The 16,677-nt window shown below is 49.3% G+C and overlaps 1 protein-coding gene across 4 annotated transcripts in view; it reads right to left on the bottom strand.

Annotated features, from left to right (window-relative positions):
• Nucleotides 1-16,677, bottom strand: part of LOC135918734 (homeobox protein otx5-A-like) — an 87,663-nt gene that overhangs the window by 17,750 nt on the left and 53,236 nt on the right. For 2 of the 4 annotated variants that reach the window (XM_070529390.1, XM_070529391.1), the window contains exons 1-2: nucleotides 9,286-9,558; nucleotides 790-1,049 (exon numbers count right to left, since the gene is read on the bottom strand). In XM_070529390.1, coding sequence (XP_070385491.1) covers nucleotides 790-1,049; nucleotides 9,286-9,446 — 421 coding nt within the window. In that variant the 5' untranslated portion in view covers nucleotides 9,447-9,558. Of the gene's footprint in view, nucleotides 1-789; nucleotides 1,050-9,285; nucleotides 9,559-16,677 lie in introns of those variants that run through there. The other 2 variants (XM_070529392.1, XM_065452379.1) reach the window with 1 other exon arrangement.

Genomic DNA, 16,677 nt, shown 5'->3' with positions numbered 1-16,677 from the left:
CAGGATCGCCAGTCAGCCTCTAGAGTCTGTGAAAGAGTACGTTTACCTAGGTCGACTAATCACAGTAAACCCTGACCATTAGAAGGAAATTCACTGAAGAATAAAAATGGATTGGATCGCATACGGCAGACATCGGGAGCTCCTGACTGGAAGCTTAGCGTTATCATTGAAAAGGAAGGTATACAATCAGTGCATTTTACCATTGCTGACATATGGGGCAGAGACATGGAGACTGACAAAGAAACTTGAGAACAATTTAAGGACTGCGCAAAGAGCGATGGAACGAAGAATGCTAGGCGTAACTTTAAGAGACAGAAAGAGAGCGGTTTGAATCAGAGAGCAAACGTGTATACACGACATTCTAATTGACATAAAGAGAAAAAGATTGCGCTGGGCAGGTCATGTAATGCGCAGAGTAGATTACCGTTGGACCATTAGGGTGACAGAATGGGCACCAAGAGAAGGGAAGCGCAGTAGAGGACGACAGAAGACTAGGTGGTGCGACGAAATTAGGAAATTTGCGGTTGCTGGTTAGAGTCGGTTGGCATGGGACAGGGGTAATTGGAGATCGCGGGGAGAGGCCTTCGTCACGCGGTAGGCATAAAATAGGCTGCTGCTGCTGATGATGATGATAAGAGTGTCACATTTAGGCAGTCTTCTTGCTTTAAATCGACTCTCTCAGTGCCAGTTCCACATGTTCGCAGTATAGCTATTTCCCCACAATCGCAGCTGTAGTTACAAGATGTGGGATGTTTGTGTGGGACAGCTGCGGGAAGTCTGCTCACTTACCAGAAGCCCCGCCAAGCGGCCAGGCCCCAGTACCGACGGCACCGTATGACGCCGCTGCAAACGATGGAGCGTGGCACCCTAGCCCCGCTGTGGCTGCAGGCGCCGCGGGAAAACCGTGTCGCCCCCAGGCGGCACCCAGACAGCTCGCTGTGGCCAGGCTGGCGCCAGCATTAGGGCCGGCCATCGAAAGCACAGTGGGCCCAGTTGCCCCCGGCTGCAGGGACCAACAGCAGGCGGCAGCGGCCGAGAACATATGTGCCCTGCGTAGTGGTGCAAGTGCAATGTTCAGTCACTTACTGACTGAGCGCTGTTCCACGCGTCGAGAGTGGCTGCGAGTGCACTGATGCCCTCAGTCGGCAGTAGAACGTCTTTCAATCGCTTGCGAATGTCCCCAGTGAAACAAGGCCATCAGCAATGACCAAACATTTATTTTTGTTTTCCTTACAATGTCACCTACACCGTCTGTGTGTTAGCCAAGCTGTTCAAAGAAAAAGAAAGGGTGAAAAAATCACGGTGCAAGATACGGGAGGTGGGGGGGGGGAGGTGGCGGGGAAGTACGTATTCATTTAAAGCTTGCCTCGAGCAAGCGTCTTTTGTGGGATATTTAAGCACTTTATTAACGATAGCAACAGTTTTACACGCAGCACACAAGGAGCAGCAGCAGCACCAAAGTTGGAACTGCCGAGACTGACAAGCAACGCACTGTTTCTTACACCACGGTTAGGTCTTTCAGCGACATTGCTGTTGCAGATGTCGCGTGTTTGAGAAGTTTCACTGCACGCGCTTGCTCAAAGCAAGCCCCCCTCTTGCACCCTTTCGCCATGGGAAAATTTCCAAAGCAAGGTTCGGAGACCAACGAGCGAAACTTCTTCGCGAACAGCATTTTTCGTAAAATAGTAAAACAATCCCAAATTCGTAAAGCTTGCTAAAAATTCCAGAGAGTTGGCAGGTATATATGCTTAGATTCCACTACTATTCTGACCTTTCTTTCATGGCCCTAATTATCTCTCTTCCTCCTAAGAACTTTCAGTGCTCTACCCTCTCTTGGCGCACCACAACATTTTTTGATAAAGCTTTCAAACAATTCGGAATATTCAGAATATTCAATCCTGACAATATTATATATGAAGAAGTATTTGAATGTGCTCCGTATGACCGGAGTTCTTGGTAATCGAACATTTATTCTCCAACCACTTCCGCAGTGCTCCAGCTCCAACGTCTTTCGCAGCGAAGGATGGGCTGGTTGTGGCTCCTAGTAGTCTGCCAACTACATGTCACCGTTTTGTTTCGAAGTGCTCAGAAGTTATGAGCTAGGTATTGGATTATTGCTGTTACGACATGCTTGAACACCTCGGCAAGCCGAAAGCACGCCGCTGCTGAAATGCTGCACGCGAATGCTTTAGACGACTGTGGATTCATCTGGTGAAATATCGTCCCCTATGAGAACATGAACAAGTTTCCCTAGGGCCCACTTCGGTATGAGTTGTAAACGAACGCTTGCTTTTTACCAATCTGCGCAATAAGTATGGAGTTTGGCCGCATTTTCATGCGGGTGAATGGAAAAAAAAACATTCGTGTACTTCAAAATTTTTATTGCACGCTAAATAACGCCAAGTGGTCAAAATTCTTCCACAGTCGCCAACTATGGCGTGCCTGATAATCAGATCGTGCTTTGGACACGTAAACACCCAGAATTTAAATAACGAATTTTCCTAAAAACTTCTCTCAAAGCATTTTTAACACGAAAACGTTTTATACCGGCACCCGCCATCAACTTCCTGTAAGGGTTGTGACGTCGGCGCGAACGCAGGAGCTTTATCTTGACGCGGCTGATGCCGCCATCAAGGAGCGGTGAAGCGAAGTACTCCATCATGACACTGACGAGCGCCGACAGTGAGCGCTTCGGCAGTCTCATCGCATCGGAGGCTCCAGCGCGGTGTAGCATGGTGTAGGCGGCGTAGGCCTTCTGTTGAAGCGACGACGCAGTTGCCGATTAGCCTGTGGCGCCTCCTTATCTACGGAGTGCAGCTTCAACATGCATCAGCAATGTTTACACGCCGCCCACTGCTTCGCTTGCGATGGCACCAACGAAGAACACGGCGACGGCAGAAATGCGCCTGGAGTGTCCATACAATTGCTACCGCAATAAAACTGCTGCGCTAAGCGGCGCAGAAAGGCAACGATGTCGACGGGCAAACCTCGCTTTGGTCCAGCGGGAGACAGGCCAGCGTGAAGCAGAACGCCTTCGCACGTTCGCGGCTCACACTGCGAACTCTGCCGCTAGCAATCCTGAAGCTGAGCGCGTCACAACTCAAGTGGCTGCCCAAGACACTACGGAGCCGGAACTAAATGCTCGTGCCTCAGAAGCTCGGCTGCTCGACGCCGCCCGCCAGGACGCCGCGCGCGAAGCAAACCTGCGTGCAACACGGCCACCAACCCGCAAACAGTGCGCTTTTCGCTGCAGCGGAGTGTGAGTTCATGAGTTCACGAAGCGATTTCGGCTTCTGTGAAGAGACACGTTTCGCTTTCGTGTTCTACCGATTCCTGTGTAAGAGGGATCAACCATGTCTTTTTTGTTATTTTTTTCTCCAAACTTCTCCCAAAAGCGAGGTCATAGCAGTTGTGACTGTGAAATAAAATTACATTTCACAGTATTCTTTTTCTTAAAGTAGTGGCACAACTATTATGAGAAAAGAAGTTACAGGGCAACACGCAGAATTTTAGAAACGAGCAGATTATAAGGCTACAAAACACGTGCACGACAAGTCCTTTCGCTGACTTTGTTGGATAAAACACTTCGTCTTCTGCCTTTTAATAGCAGTATGCTTCGCGCTGTTTTCATGTCTGTGCCGAGATACCGGTTCTTTGCTCGGCCTTTTCATTGCTGGTTTTCCACGTGGAACCATGTGTCCTAGTAGATCCCTGGAAGTGTTAGCCAGCACCACCACTCACAGACCTTGGCGGCGGACGTGGAACGTCGTTTCTGCCGCAGGTGTCACAAGAACGTGATCTTTTTGGGTGAAGGCAACCGGTCAATAAACCCACACATGCTACCTGAAGGCATCAATGTTGCCGGATTCGAGACAATCTCGAACAGGTCACACACATAAATACGCAAGAAAGTGGATGGGAAAACGGCGCCGTGGTAGCTGAATTGGTAGAGCATCGCACGCGAAATGCGAAGGTTGTGGGTTCGGTTCCCACCTGCGGCAAGTTGTTTTTTCATCCACTTTAATTTCCATTAATTTATCATTTCTTCATTTGATTTATTAAGCACAAGTAATTTCCCCTATGTTGTCCTCGGTGTCAATGTTTGTTGGCTTCTTATGAAATGACTAATGAAATTCGGGCCCCTCGGTTTAACCCCCTTTCTTCTCGTTTATATATATATATATATATATATATATATATATATATATATATATATATATATATATATATATATATATATATATATATATATATATATATATATATAATGCGAAAGCACTCGTGTACGTAGATATAAGTGCAGGTTAAAGAACCCGACGTGTTCCAAATTTCTGTAGTCCCCACTACGGCGTGCATCCTAAGCAGGTCGTTGTTTTGGCAAGTAAAACCCCATATTTTAATTAATTTTTAGTAGCACGCTCACCCGATACATTACATTACTACTAGGCCGACATTGGCATTTATGATGCGTGCACTGACGTAACATAACCATGCTTACGAGCTTATGTGCGTCATTTGCCGCGATGCACGCAGAGATGCGTTTTTTTTTCCTTATTTGTTTTTATGCTCTTAGTTCTTGCTTTAATTGGTTTTTTGACCACATGGGGTTCTTGAACGTACAGCTAAATTTACTTGCACGGGTGTTCTTTTTTTTTTCGTTTCACCCCCATAAAAATACAGCAGCAGCGGCCAGGATCTAACCCGCGATCTCGCATTATCGCAGTGAAACACTCAAGTGTACAACTGTTCTGCAGTTTCCCAGCAGAAACCCTAGGAAATACTGTAATGTTGCTGACTAGGACAATGCCATCTGCAAACCGAGGGCTGTTGAGATACTCGGCGTTGATGCTCACAGCTAAACCTTCCCAGTCTAATAGCTTCATTACTTCAAAGCACACAATGAATAGCCGTGAAGAGATTGTATCTCCTTGCCTGACCCTTGCATTGTCTCCTTGCACACATGTATCGTAGCATAGATAAGCCTCTATTTTTGTTTACCACACGCACTCCACTCGCACTCCACGTTTCACTTAGTATAGAATGATGAAATATTCGATATTCAATTCGAAATTTGTAGGTTGTTTTTCTCGATTATTCGTATTCCAATCAATTCGTAATTTTTGCTATTCAAGCACACCTACTAAAAAGATAACGAGTGCGTCGGTTTGCGCAGTGGAAACAACCGATCCCGCATCGCATTTGTTTGCATGGAAGCTTCCCTCCACTATTGTGCTGTCGGGTAACGATATAGCAAACCAGTGTAGAAGACTTGCGGCGTCTCAATTGCCAACAGTGATAGCCGAAGTAAGGAAGTTTTTCTCTCTTTTTTTGCGTGCAGAAAACTTCGTACCAAATAATAAGCGGCCAATTAGCAAACGTGCGAGCTCGCAGAAAAATGAGCGAGCCGCCATTAGACGGTGCCCACATCGCTACTCTCAGCGACGGGATCCTCTGCGTAACAAAATGCCTCGAAGGCCGCACTTTTGCGCGTGGACGCAACGACCTCTACGCTTTAAAGATCGCCTACAGCTGAGAGGCGCCATTGTTAAGTCCTGCATTAAAGACTGTCGTTCATCTCTGATTCATCCATCCTAGAGTAGCTTCATAGTGTAAGCCATTATCACATTCTGCTCCCAGGCATGTTAGCCGAATTTTACAGCGGGAAGCACGGCACTAGACAGGAAGTGCAACAACACTTGTATTTTTCCGTGTCCTGCTTTGCGCTGTATAGCATTCAATAAAATGATGGAGTATAACGGCGCTATAAGCTGATGATCATACCAGGTGTCCCTGCTAACATAGACCATGTCTTAAATAAACGCGAAGCCTTCTGTACGGATGAAACCAACGGTATGTTGTTGGCAACGTCCTGCAGAAGCCTCCAGTATTTTTTAATGCGATGAAAATGTTTGCGGGGGACCTCGTTCACTTTGCGGTATGCATCAGGTACAGACGTATATAATCACTGTCATGCCAACTTAAGCCACTGGGCATGTGCAAGAATAGACAACTTGGGTCACTAGACACAAGTGCAATTGAGCATGTGCAAATGGGTATGTGCCCGAATAAACAATTCGTGCCATTTAGTATGTGCAACTGGTTATGTGCCACTGTGTTGGTGCCCGGCTAGACAAGCAGAACAAGAGGCAAGAAGTCGGCACCAGAAAATTGAAGACAGCTACAGCGAAGTGAAAAAATACAGCAGAGTTCATCTCACAATGGCTGTCAACGGTTGATTAGCATTCGAGCAATGCACCTACACACCGTATACCCGAAGTCACGTTTATTTAACAACTGTAGTGATTGATCACTGTGGGACTCCCGTTGCTTCGGCTATATGCGAACTACACCGATATCGTCTTACTTTGTTATGACACTTGCTTGCCAAGGTCACCCATGAGCATGGCGGCATGACGGCGACTGTATCACGCTGAGGCTGTGACCACAACGAAATGACGAAGTAGGAATGACGTCGACAAAGACGGTATGATGACGATGAGATGGCGATTCTTAAATGACGACTATGGAATAACAACGACAGCGCGACGAGGACGACATGAGGAGAATGGGATGACGACGACTGTATGACAACTGTATGACGATGTCATGACCACGATGACATGACAACGACGCACGATCGCGATTAGATAACGACAGCATGATTACGATGTAATGACGAAGGAGGAACTGTGTCAATGGATCCGTGAAGGCGGTATGACGACGATGGCATGACGACAATGTACTGACGCTACTCAAGTGATGACAATGGTAAAACGATAACGTGACAACGCGGCATAACGGCAATACTATAACGACGACTGTGTGACGACGATGGCGTGAAGACGACGGCATGACTAGAGTCGGATGAAGAAGTTAGAATGACTACGATGGAACCACTACTACCGATCGCGACAACGGCATGACAACGACAGTATGAAGACGACGCAATGACGACAATCACGTGATAACGGTATAAGGATAATGCCATGACGACGAGTGTATGACGACACTGGCGCGACGGCTACTGTATCACGAAGCCTGTACAGCGGCGATGGCGTGAAGACGACGGCATGATCGACTAGAGTCGGATGACGAATCTGGGGTGAAGACGATGGAACGACCAACACAACAGCAGTGTAACAACGAATGCATGTCGATGGCGTGACGAGAACGACATGATGAGAGTCCGTTGACAAGCTGGAATAACGATGATGCAACGACCACGACGGCATCCCGACCAGGAGCACCTACTTGGTGGCTCAAGCAACTAGACAACTTGGGCCACTGGGTTGGTGTAAGAGGATGGATGGATAATAAGGCTGATGAGGCGGAAAATCCGGCGTAGTTGTCAGCGTTAGCGTGACCAAAGTCATCGAACCCTCGACCTTTGGTGGGTTCGAATTAAGGCGAAGTAATTAAAACAGAGTTAATTAAGTGAATTAAGGCACTAAAATCCAAGTCCTTGCGTGGGTTCGATTGTCGCGAATACACGCAAAGTGCCTCGAGTGGCCAGTCGCGCTGCAAATTTGCGTGCACTCGCGGGTTTCTTTCACGCTCGGAGAAAATCCTTTTATGTAGCACGCATTCAGCAACTCTAAGCTGTATGGGGAGTTTTTCATGTTGCTCTACAATTTTCGCATTGACACTTATAATATAATTGTAATAGTTGATTACTTAATTAAGACTAATTATTTATTTAGGCAGAATGCAAGAAATAAAGTTGGTATCTCCAAGTGACGGCAAACAACATTACCTTGGTTCTGTCCAGCTACGTGGCATTCAATCATGGTGGTTGGGATCAGTGTGGTGGAATGGGTGCCCCCATTCCATTCCTTTCAATTCCTAGGAATGAAAAAACTTAGCCCATTCCCAATCCGGGAATGGCCGGGCAGTTCTATTCCGCTCCTGTAATTCTTCAACGTATGAAAGGCATCTTGTTACTTTTGTCGAGTTACCGATGAACGCACCATAAAGCTGATGTTATCAGATATGTTAAGAAGTGCAAAAATACGCAAAACGCGTTACCAAGGTCGAGGCGTAGTGGCTAGGTGACAGACGCATATGATGCAGACAGACGCATATGAACGCACCGGTTACCACTTTGCAGGCCCACCCGCAGTTCAGGGTCGGTACGATGCCAACAACGTGCGCACCGTGCTGCGAGAAGTCCGCCTTTAAAACGGATAGCGGCGTGAGCTTCTTGCGGTCTACAGCGTCAACCACGCAGCAGACCCCCTTCATTGATATGCCAAGCACACAAATAAAAAAGGACCGATGACGTCACTCTGCGGCGACACTTCATTTAACACAATGATGAGGACTTTTTTGTAGAAGCCCTTCCTTAGCGGGTGGTAGCAACGAACACCTGACGACTGCAGGCACTCGAGCATTTATCAGCCGCTCTGCTAGCAGAGGCGTGCGCCCAGGGCTTCTCATGCAGCTGTCGCTGAGAGAGCTAAAGCCAGGAACGACGTGGCTGCCCTGGGGAAGCCATCAATAATTAAACTAGGCCTAGCAAACACACAAGTGACGCCCACTCAAAGTCGACACACGCGCAAATTACGGGGCAAGCCCTCCAACAGCCTTCCGGTAAGTTTCCGATGGTGTGCGGCAGGGTGCAGGGCCGCGTCATGAATAATTATGGGTTCCTATGTATTGCCTTATCTATAGAGGCAACAGAGTGTTAGAGGCATTTCGGAATGTCATTGCAAACACGCTGCGAAATACCCAGCCATTCATTTCACCGTTTGGCGCCAGAAAATAGGAAATTACAATTGTGACAACCGTACACAGCGACTCATGTTGCCTTTTCACTCAACGTGACTTTGAAACCACCCGCAGATCTACAGACAGAGGATTAAAGTGAGTTTGTGGATTCGACATGCGAAGGTTAAGGCACACCGCTTCTACAATGTGACATATGCATTTGCATGTTCACCCAACACAACCACCATACGAGCTCCGGTGCTAATTGGTGTACTTTTGGATACATATGTCACCAGAACTTATAGCAGTGTTTCAAAAACAGACGTACATAAATAACTAGCCGGCCCATAAGTTGTTTAGTTTATTAAAGCACAAGTTTATAAGCACACCGAAAAAAGAATTTAGCTCATGGTCTAGAGTCTTCAAATGCCACTCATGCGAGCTTTCCTGATACAGACCTCGATGAGACATCGCCAAGGTCGTCGGTGCCACGCACTTAGCACAGGAAACGGCGTCCTTCAGACACGTCAAAATACTAAATAAAGACAGAGCGTTTTGGCGTGCAGTAACGCCACTCACCGAGACGTCTCGTACCAGTCTAGCCACGTTCGCGACAGAGTCGAACTTCGCCACAGCGCGAGTCGGTTTTCACGCCACGCCGGCGGGTACCAACACTTGCCGTCGGCGGCGGTGGAACCGAACTCGGTCGGCAACGGCGCTCTGAGAAGCGGAGTCATCATCACCGTGCTCCGGCTGTCCCTCTACGTTCCTTGCCTCTGCCGCTGTAACTGCCGTACGCGGTGGGCCACTACTTGCTCCGCTGTTCGACAGGGCCGTATAGATCGTGTAGGTTTTTCTCCGATCCTTTTTATTAGTTCCTTCGTTCACCGCCATCACTTAGCACGATGTCTCTTTCCCTCAGCCCCTCTCTTTTTTCACACGCGCATATATTTATTTTTTCCCCCTCTTTAGCTGTCCTTCTGTACGGGGCGCCCAGCGTCCGAGGGCCTGACGAGTGCGTTAAGCCGCGGCACCGAGCTCATCCTCGCGGACCGACCACTTGAACGCAAATGCACGCGCAAACATCGCCCTCCATGCGAGCGAGTATCCCGTACGAATTGCGAGAACACACACGCGCGCGCGCGCACATAAGTGGCCGCCGAGACGCGCAGTGAAGCGGACCTCCTCTCACTCGTCCACTTCGCATGCGACGGGTATCCGCAAAAGCTGCATGCATCCTGATACGTGCGAGTCTCGTTAACCGACAGCACTGTTCATTGCCCACGCTGTTCCTTCTTTCTTTCCTATTCTCCAACGTGCGCGCACTCCTGGCGCATCCTGTCTCAGGTTTCGCCAAGTCACGCTTCCCCTACGCTCGTTGCCAGCTTTTGCGTACGTGTCTCCTTTCATCTCTCCCTCCCTCTTTCAACCTATCCGCCGAAAAACCTTACGGTTGAAGGGTACGCCACCTTCTCGGGTTACCCGCACAGGGGGCTACTCTGAGCGTGCAAATTCGCCCGACTAGCGCGTTGACGTCAATTGTTGACGGTGCATCGCCGCCGTTTACTCTCTTCGGGTCTGTGTACACACACTTTCAGAAGCACCCTTATGTTCACACTTCGTCGTAACGTCTTTTCTAACGTGAGACCGCTCCGCCTTTCAACCTACGTACCCCGTATACGAAGGCATCTTGACTATACGCGTGAATAGGGCCCACAACGGCGGCTCCCACGCGATTATGTCGAAGGCAGCTGCGTTTAAAGAGCCCTAAAAGGCGACTTACGCATTCAAGCAGCACGTATGCTACGACGGCCATGGGATATATCGACGTTTTTATGTGTCTGATGAGGGCAGCATCACTTTTTCGGTTTGTTAAAGACTCTATGAGGGGAAGTCACTGCGCGTCGAAGTCGATGTCGAAGGAGAAAAAGCGGCGTAAACCGACAAGAACACAGTTGTTGTCCTCGTCATTTTTTTGCTGCCTGTTGCCCATCGACATGGTCGATCAAGTGTCTCAAGACAAGTCATAGATTTGCCAAAGTTCATTTCGCCAAAAATCGGTGCACGACTCGAAATAAACTGTGAAGGCGTCCAGGGTACTATACCCTCACCCATCGGTATGTACCACTTGGCACTAAGGTCACACGAACGCGGAATCCAATCAAATAAATCCAAGAATACGCAGTATTCATATATCCTCCTGCAGGCCCGAAAGGAGGTCAGGGACATAATCAAGTCGGTTCATATACCGCTGGTATGTTACGAACGTGAAAATAGAATTGAGCGGTGAACAACGCAAGATACAACACGGTGACATAAACGAGACGGGACAAGCGCTGTCCGTTTTCGTTTGGGTTGTCCCCGTGTTGCCTCTTGTGCTGTTGTCCTGGCAATAAGGCATAGATCCAGTTTTTCAGGGGGGGGGGGAGGGATTGACTTTGATATGGTGATTGATAATGATGACTATACAGGTGCTTAACTACTATGAATAATAATAATAATAATAATAATAATAATAATAATAATAATAATAATCAATTTTTTCGCGTCCCAGTGAGCATTGTCCCAGTGAGTCCCAGTGAGTGAACGACAAATTTCTTTTTTTTTTTGCGATAGCAATTATATGGACACTCCAGGCGCATTGTTGCCATCGCCATCGCCGTGATGTTCCGTATAGAGTCCAAGGGCGATAACACCATCGCCGCGCGGGAAGCCGACGATAGCGGCTCAATCTGGCTCGGGCGAAGGGAAAAAGCGGAGAGCAGACGCGCCGTCTTCCGTCGCGTGAAAGGCCGGGGTGGGGGGGATGGGAAGGAGGCGGCGTTGTGCTCCGGCAGCAACTGCGCATTTCGCGACAAGGCGCAAGGGGAATTGATCAACGCTGCTCAATCTCGCACACCATATTGACCCTTTTCGCGGTGTTCCCGAGGGCGCTGCCATGTTTGATCACGTGGTGACGCGTCCATTGCTTGCCTCAACTGCCTCCGTTGCCTCCGTGTTTACAATGGGTGAGTGCGGCTTAGCAAACCTCTGTTTCGGGAGAAATCGCGTAGGCGGTGACTGGGTGGACGGCGCGAAGCTTTGACCACAGCCTCAGAGAACATGCAAAAGCGCTTTCGGAGCTGATTAAGCTGCGTCCTAACGGCGCAAGCAGCACATATGGTGCTTCTTCTAAGAGCAGCGCTAAATATGTATTCCAAGCTATTCAAACTTTCCGCTCATGAATAGAATCAGGATTAGTGTGCTTTTTTCTTCGTTCTTTCGTTGGCACATATTTAGAAGCAGCGGCTTGTCACATTTCTCACTCAACAAATTTCCTTGGTGCGGTCGCTAGCTGATTATCTTCTGCTTAATCGCTCGCGGGTGGGCTCAGTTCCGATAGGTTTGTTCTTGCTGCGGGCAAGGGTTGAAACGCAGCTGTTTTGTGCGTTGTAATACCTTGTAGCGAATATGTATTATCGCTAGTAACTCGCTTACTCTTCTGGAGCGTCACGAAAAATTCAGCTTCGGCCATTAGTGCGCTATCGGTGTAGTACGTCATTTATTGTGCGCATATGGTACGCACATATTCAAGTTTGCACCCATTCACTCATTGACACGCTGGTGATAGAGTGGGCGTAACTTTTCGTGCCAGTTGGGGCATGTGTGTGTTGATACTGCAGTGTGCGCGGAACTTACGATGACAGGACGCGGCGCTACTCCCTTTGTCATTATTGAACGAGTGGTTCTCACTCTTGCCTACGTTCCGGGGCTCAAGCACTTTCTCTGAAGGTTAGCAATACAACGCTGGCGGATTGGCAAATTTCTGTACCCTCGATCGAGGGAAGCCGTACATCTCCAAGTTCCAGTAACACGTACGGACAGTTGCAGCAGCAGTCCGCGAACTTGGCCACGCAGATTCATTCTATTTCTTACTATGCCAGTCACTATTTTTGCAACCAACTATTACACATGTCTTGAATCCACATGAATCAACACAGCATGATTGACGCACAGTGCGTTAAGCGAAAACTCAGTTGTATTTCCGACAGCTGATCGCACAGAAGCAACGTGGAAGCGGTAGTATCGTATTCGTGCGCTGTCGCTGAGGCTACGTGCGGCGCGCCGCCGAAAGCGCCATCTCGTTTCTTAATAAAGGGAAAATCATGTGGCAGGCGGGGAATGATGCCAAGGTTGTGGGATCGTTCCCCACCTGCGGCAAGTTGTTTTTTCATCCACTTTCATTTCCATTAATTTATCGTTTCTTTATTTTATTTATTAAGCACAAGTAATATCCCCTATGTTCTCCTCGGTGTCAGTGTTTGTTGGCTTCTAATCACTTCTGAGTTATTTTGAAAAGGATTGAAGGCAGTATGAATTATGTGTACCTCAAGGGCGGCACGAGAACATTCGCCTAGTCGTGGGCGCTTTAGCCCAGTTTTCTGACTTGGGCATCGGATTGAAAGGTGCCCAGGGGTCAGACAAGAAAAAAAAACAGCGACATGCGCATTCCATATTGTAATACCGCAGCTACGACGGCGGCTGTGCCAGCAAGGTTAAAACGCGCGTTGCTTTGTCATCTTTAACCAATCACCATAACGCGGCCTCCGGATTTCTGGTCTCTTCTTTGACACAATTGAGCAATCATGCTCAACCACGAAACCCAATAACCACGGAGCCACCACCATGGGTTTCTCTATAGGCAGCATTGTCGAGAACATCCTTCGTATATTTCGTATAGCGTTTCTGAGCGTTATACAGACTGAATTGGAGCGTGTTAGCTGATGACAAGCTGCGCACAATCTCTGAGATGTGCAAAAGGAGAGAAATCGAAAGTTGACCAATAAACAAGCCTTTTCCCGTCAGGCAGTAGTGATATGGTTAGATGCTGGAGGCAGCCTCTCCATTTAAATGGTGAAGTAAGCGTACGTCTCTTTGTGATTCTTGCCATAAAGACCGTTTTTATTGGTCAAAATACCTATATGAAGATTTAACGTGGTGGGCTATGTTGGCTTCTTAATGCTGCATGCTCTATTTTTCTAACCGAGAGGTAATTGATTGTTGCCTTTTGTCGTCCATGACGACACAGCGGCCTAGACCGAATTGGTGGGAATTTTCACAAAAGCCTCCAGCATACATGCGCTTAAACACTTGGACAGAGTTGCGCATGCTTCCTACTTTATATAGAGGTTGGATATTTTACGTAATCACAGCTGAGCTAATCCTGAAAAGGAATAAAAACAATGTACCCGATTGGGTAATATAGGACCGTAGAGGACAAGGGCCACAGTTCATGTTTCTTATTCGAAAAAATAATATTGATCAATTCATAGTGTTTAAACGTGCCCAATAGCAACGCCATGGCTATGTAAAAAGCCGTATAGTGGAGCATTTCGAATTAATTTATGACCCTTTGGGGTTCTTTTAACGGATGCCTAAAGCTATGTATACGAGCACATATGCATTTCTCTCCCGTCGAACTGCGACCGCCGTGGCCGGGAGTCGATCCCGCGGCTTCGTATTAAGCAGCAGAACGCCATAGCCACATGTAGAGCCGCCTCGGCAGGTGTGCCCCAAAGCGGGGCTCAGCACGAGGAAATAAAGACAGGAACTTATAATAACAGTAGCTGCTTATAGCAAAATACCATTTCTACATTCTAAGCCTGCGGCATTGTTATCATTCTCTCGAATTCTCTACAACTTAATTTGCCTCACCCCAGGCACTTTGCGCTAGGTAGGTAGGTATAGGTTCCTGTCTCGCCACGTTTCGCGGCATCTTTAATAAAAACAAAATCCGAGTGTCCAATGGTGGTATATGGAACGCCGGACTCCCAGCACAGCAGTCCCATATGCTCTAACCGTTGGGCCGCGATCAGGGCCGACTCAGGGCCGCGATCAGGGCCGCGATCAGGGCCAGGGCCGACTTTGACACGCGCTCAGCTGCTGCGTGCGCCGCGTTCCACAGCACGAGCGACCGCACGCACGCGTGCCATCTTCCATTAGACCACATGTCTATACCACTGTTTCTTTTCCCGTGCGTCATGAGCTGGAATGTGCCTGGAGGGAATAACTTTAATGTGTCCTGAGGAACCCCTCGCCACCCACTCTTGGTTTAGTGGGCGGCAGGGGTCGCGGGCCGCACCCACGTTGGGACGGGAAGCCCGTGAGCCTCCGCCCTTTCGTGAGCCCTCTGGACGGCCCGGAGCTGGGTCTGGTGGTCGTCGCTTTGCAGGGCGTCCACCCAGTCTTCTTCTTTAGTGAACACGGTGCCGCTTAACGCGGAGCATTGCCAAAGCATGTGCGCTAGCGAGCAGTAAGATTCGCCACAATCCGGACATTGCGGCTCTACTTCTGGTGAATAACGGCTCAGTCTGCCTCTCGAGGGGAACGACCCTGTCTGAAGCATTCTGAATATCGATGACTGTGATCTAGTGAGTTTAGCGTGGGGGAGTGGGAAGGTCCTCCTCGACAGCTGATAGTGTGTTGTTATTTCGTTGAAGGTGAGCAGCGGGTCTCGGTGCTCCCCTCCCTCCCCGCCACCTCGCTCGCCACGATCGCCGCGGTGCGTGAGTCCTCGCGCGCGTCCGTGCGCCAGCTCGTTGGCGTTGGGAAATTCGGGGTGCACGTCGGCCCCCATGTGGGCTGGAAACCATTTGACGAGGTGCTGACCCGCGGCTCCCTCGCTGCCGAGGACGGCCGCCGCTTCCCGGGATATCGAGCCCGAGGCGAATGCTCTTGCCGCCGATCGCGAATCTGTGTAGACGTAAGGCTGTTCGGGGTCTCGCATTGCCATGGCTATTGCCACCTGTTCGGCCACTTCGGACGTTACCCCCTTGACCGATGCTGCGTTAATTATTGTGCCATCCCAGCGTACCGAGACGGCCGCGTACCGGTCGCTGCGCCCATACTGGGCCGCGTCTACAAATGCCGCCAGGCCCGGGCAGTTGGCGGTCGATTTCAGCAGTGCTCGGGCCCTCGCCTTTCGGCGCCCCTCGTTGAATTGCGGGTGGACGTTTCTCGGAAGCGGTTCTACCTTGAAAGTGCCCCTTACCGCCGCGCTGAGCGCAATCTTGTGTGCGTTGCACTCTGCCTCGGCACTTATCCCTGCTTCTTCTAGGATGCGCCTGCCGGCCCTGGTGGTCGACAGCCGCACGACCTGTGCCTTGGTCTGCGCTTCGATGATTTCTGATAGTGAATTGTGGACCCCTAACCGATCGAGCTGCTCCGTGCTTGTAGTGATCGGAAGACCTAGCACCCTTTTGACGCTCTTGCGCATCAGTGTCTCTATTTTGGCCGCGTCTCTCTTGGTCCATTTTAGCGCCGAGGCTACGTAATTGACGTGACTCATGAGGAAGGCGTGGTAAAGTCTGATGAGACTGCTCTCGCTGAGCCCTCCTCTGCGGTTCGTCACCCTGAGGATCAGCCGGAGCATGTTCTCCGTTTTGGACGTTAGTTTCATGACAGTTTGTGTGTTACCACCTTTCGCCTCAATTAGCAGCCCCAGGATTCGTATAGTGACCACTCTGGGAATCGGCTGGCCGGCATTCGTATGTAATTTGATCGGTATTTGATCGATCGGCGTCAAATTCCTCATGCCTTGTTTTGAGGGCCTGTACAGCAACAGTTCCGATTTGTTGGGTGACAGACGGAGTCCCGTTTCCTTCAGGTACTCTTCCGTTGTGTCCAGCGCCTCTTGAAGAGCCTGCTCGACTTCTGCGTCGGACCCTCCCGGGCACCACACCGTAATGTCGTCTGCGTACAGGGCGTGATTGACGTTGGTCACTCTCGTCAACCGGTCAGAGAGCCCTTTCATTGCCAGATTGAATAATAGTGGGGAGAGCACCGCCCCTTGTGGGGTGCCCCTCGCGCCCAGCGTGTACCAATCGGACGTGGCCTGTCCAATTTTGATCGTGGCTTTCCTGTCTCTGAGGAAGGAGCCTATGTAAGAGTGGAATTTCCGGCCGAGCCCCATCATCGAGATCGTTTCCATTA

This window comes from Dermacentor albipictus, unplaced genomic scaffold, assembly GCF_038994185.2.
Source record: "Dermacentor albipictus isolate Rhodes 1998 colony unplaced genomic scaffold, USDA_Dalb.pri_finalv2 scaffold_21, whole genome shotgun sequence".
NCBI lineage: Eukaryota > Metazoa > Arthropoda > Arachnida > Ixodida > Ixodidae > Dermacentor > Dermacentor albipictus.
The sequence above is the reverse complement of the archived record's forward strand: the minus strand, read 5'-3'. Positions and strand labels throughout refer to the sequence as shown.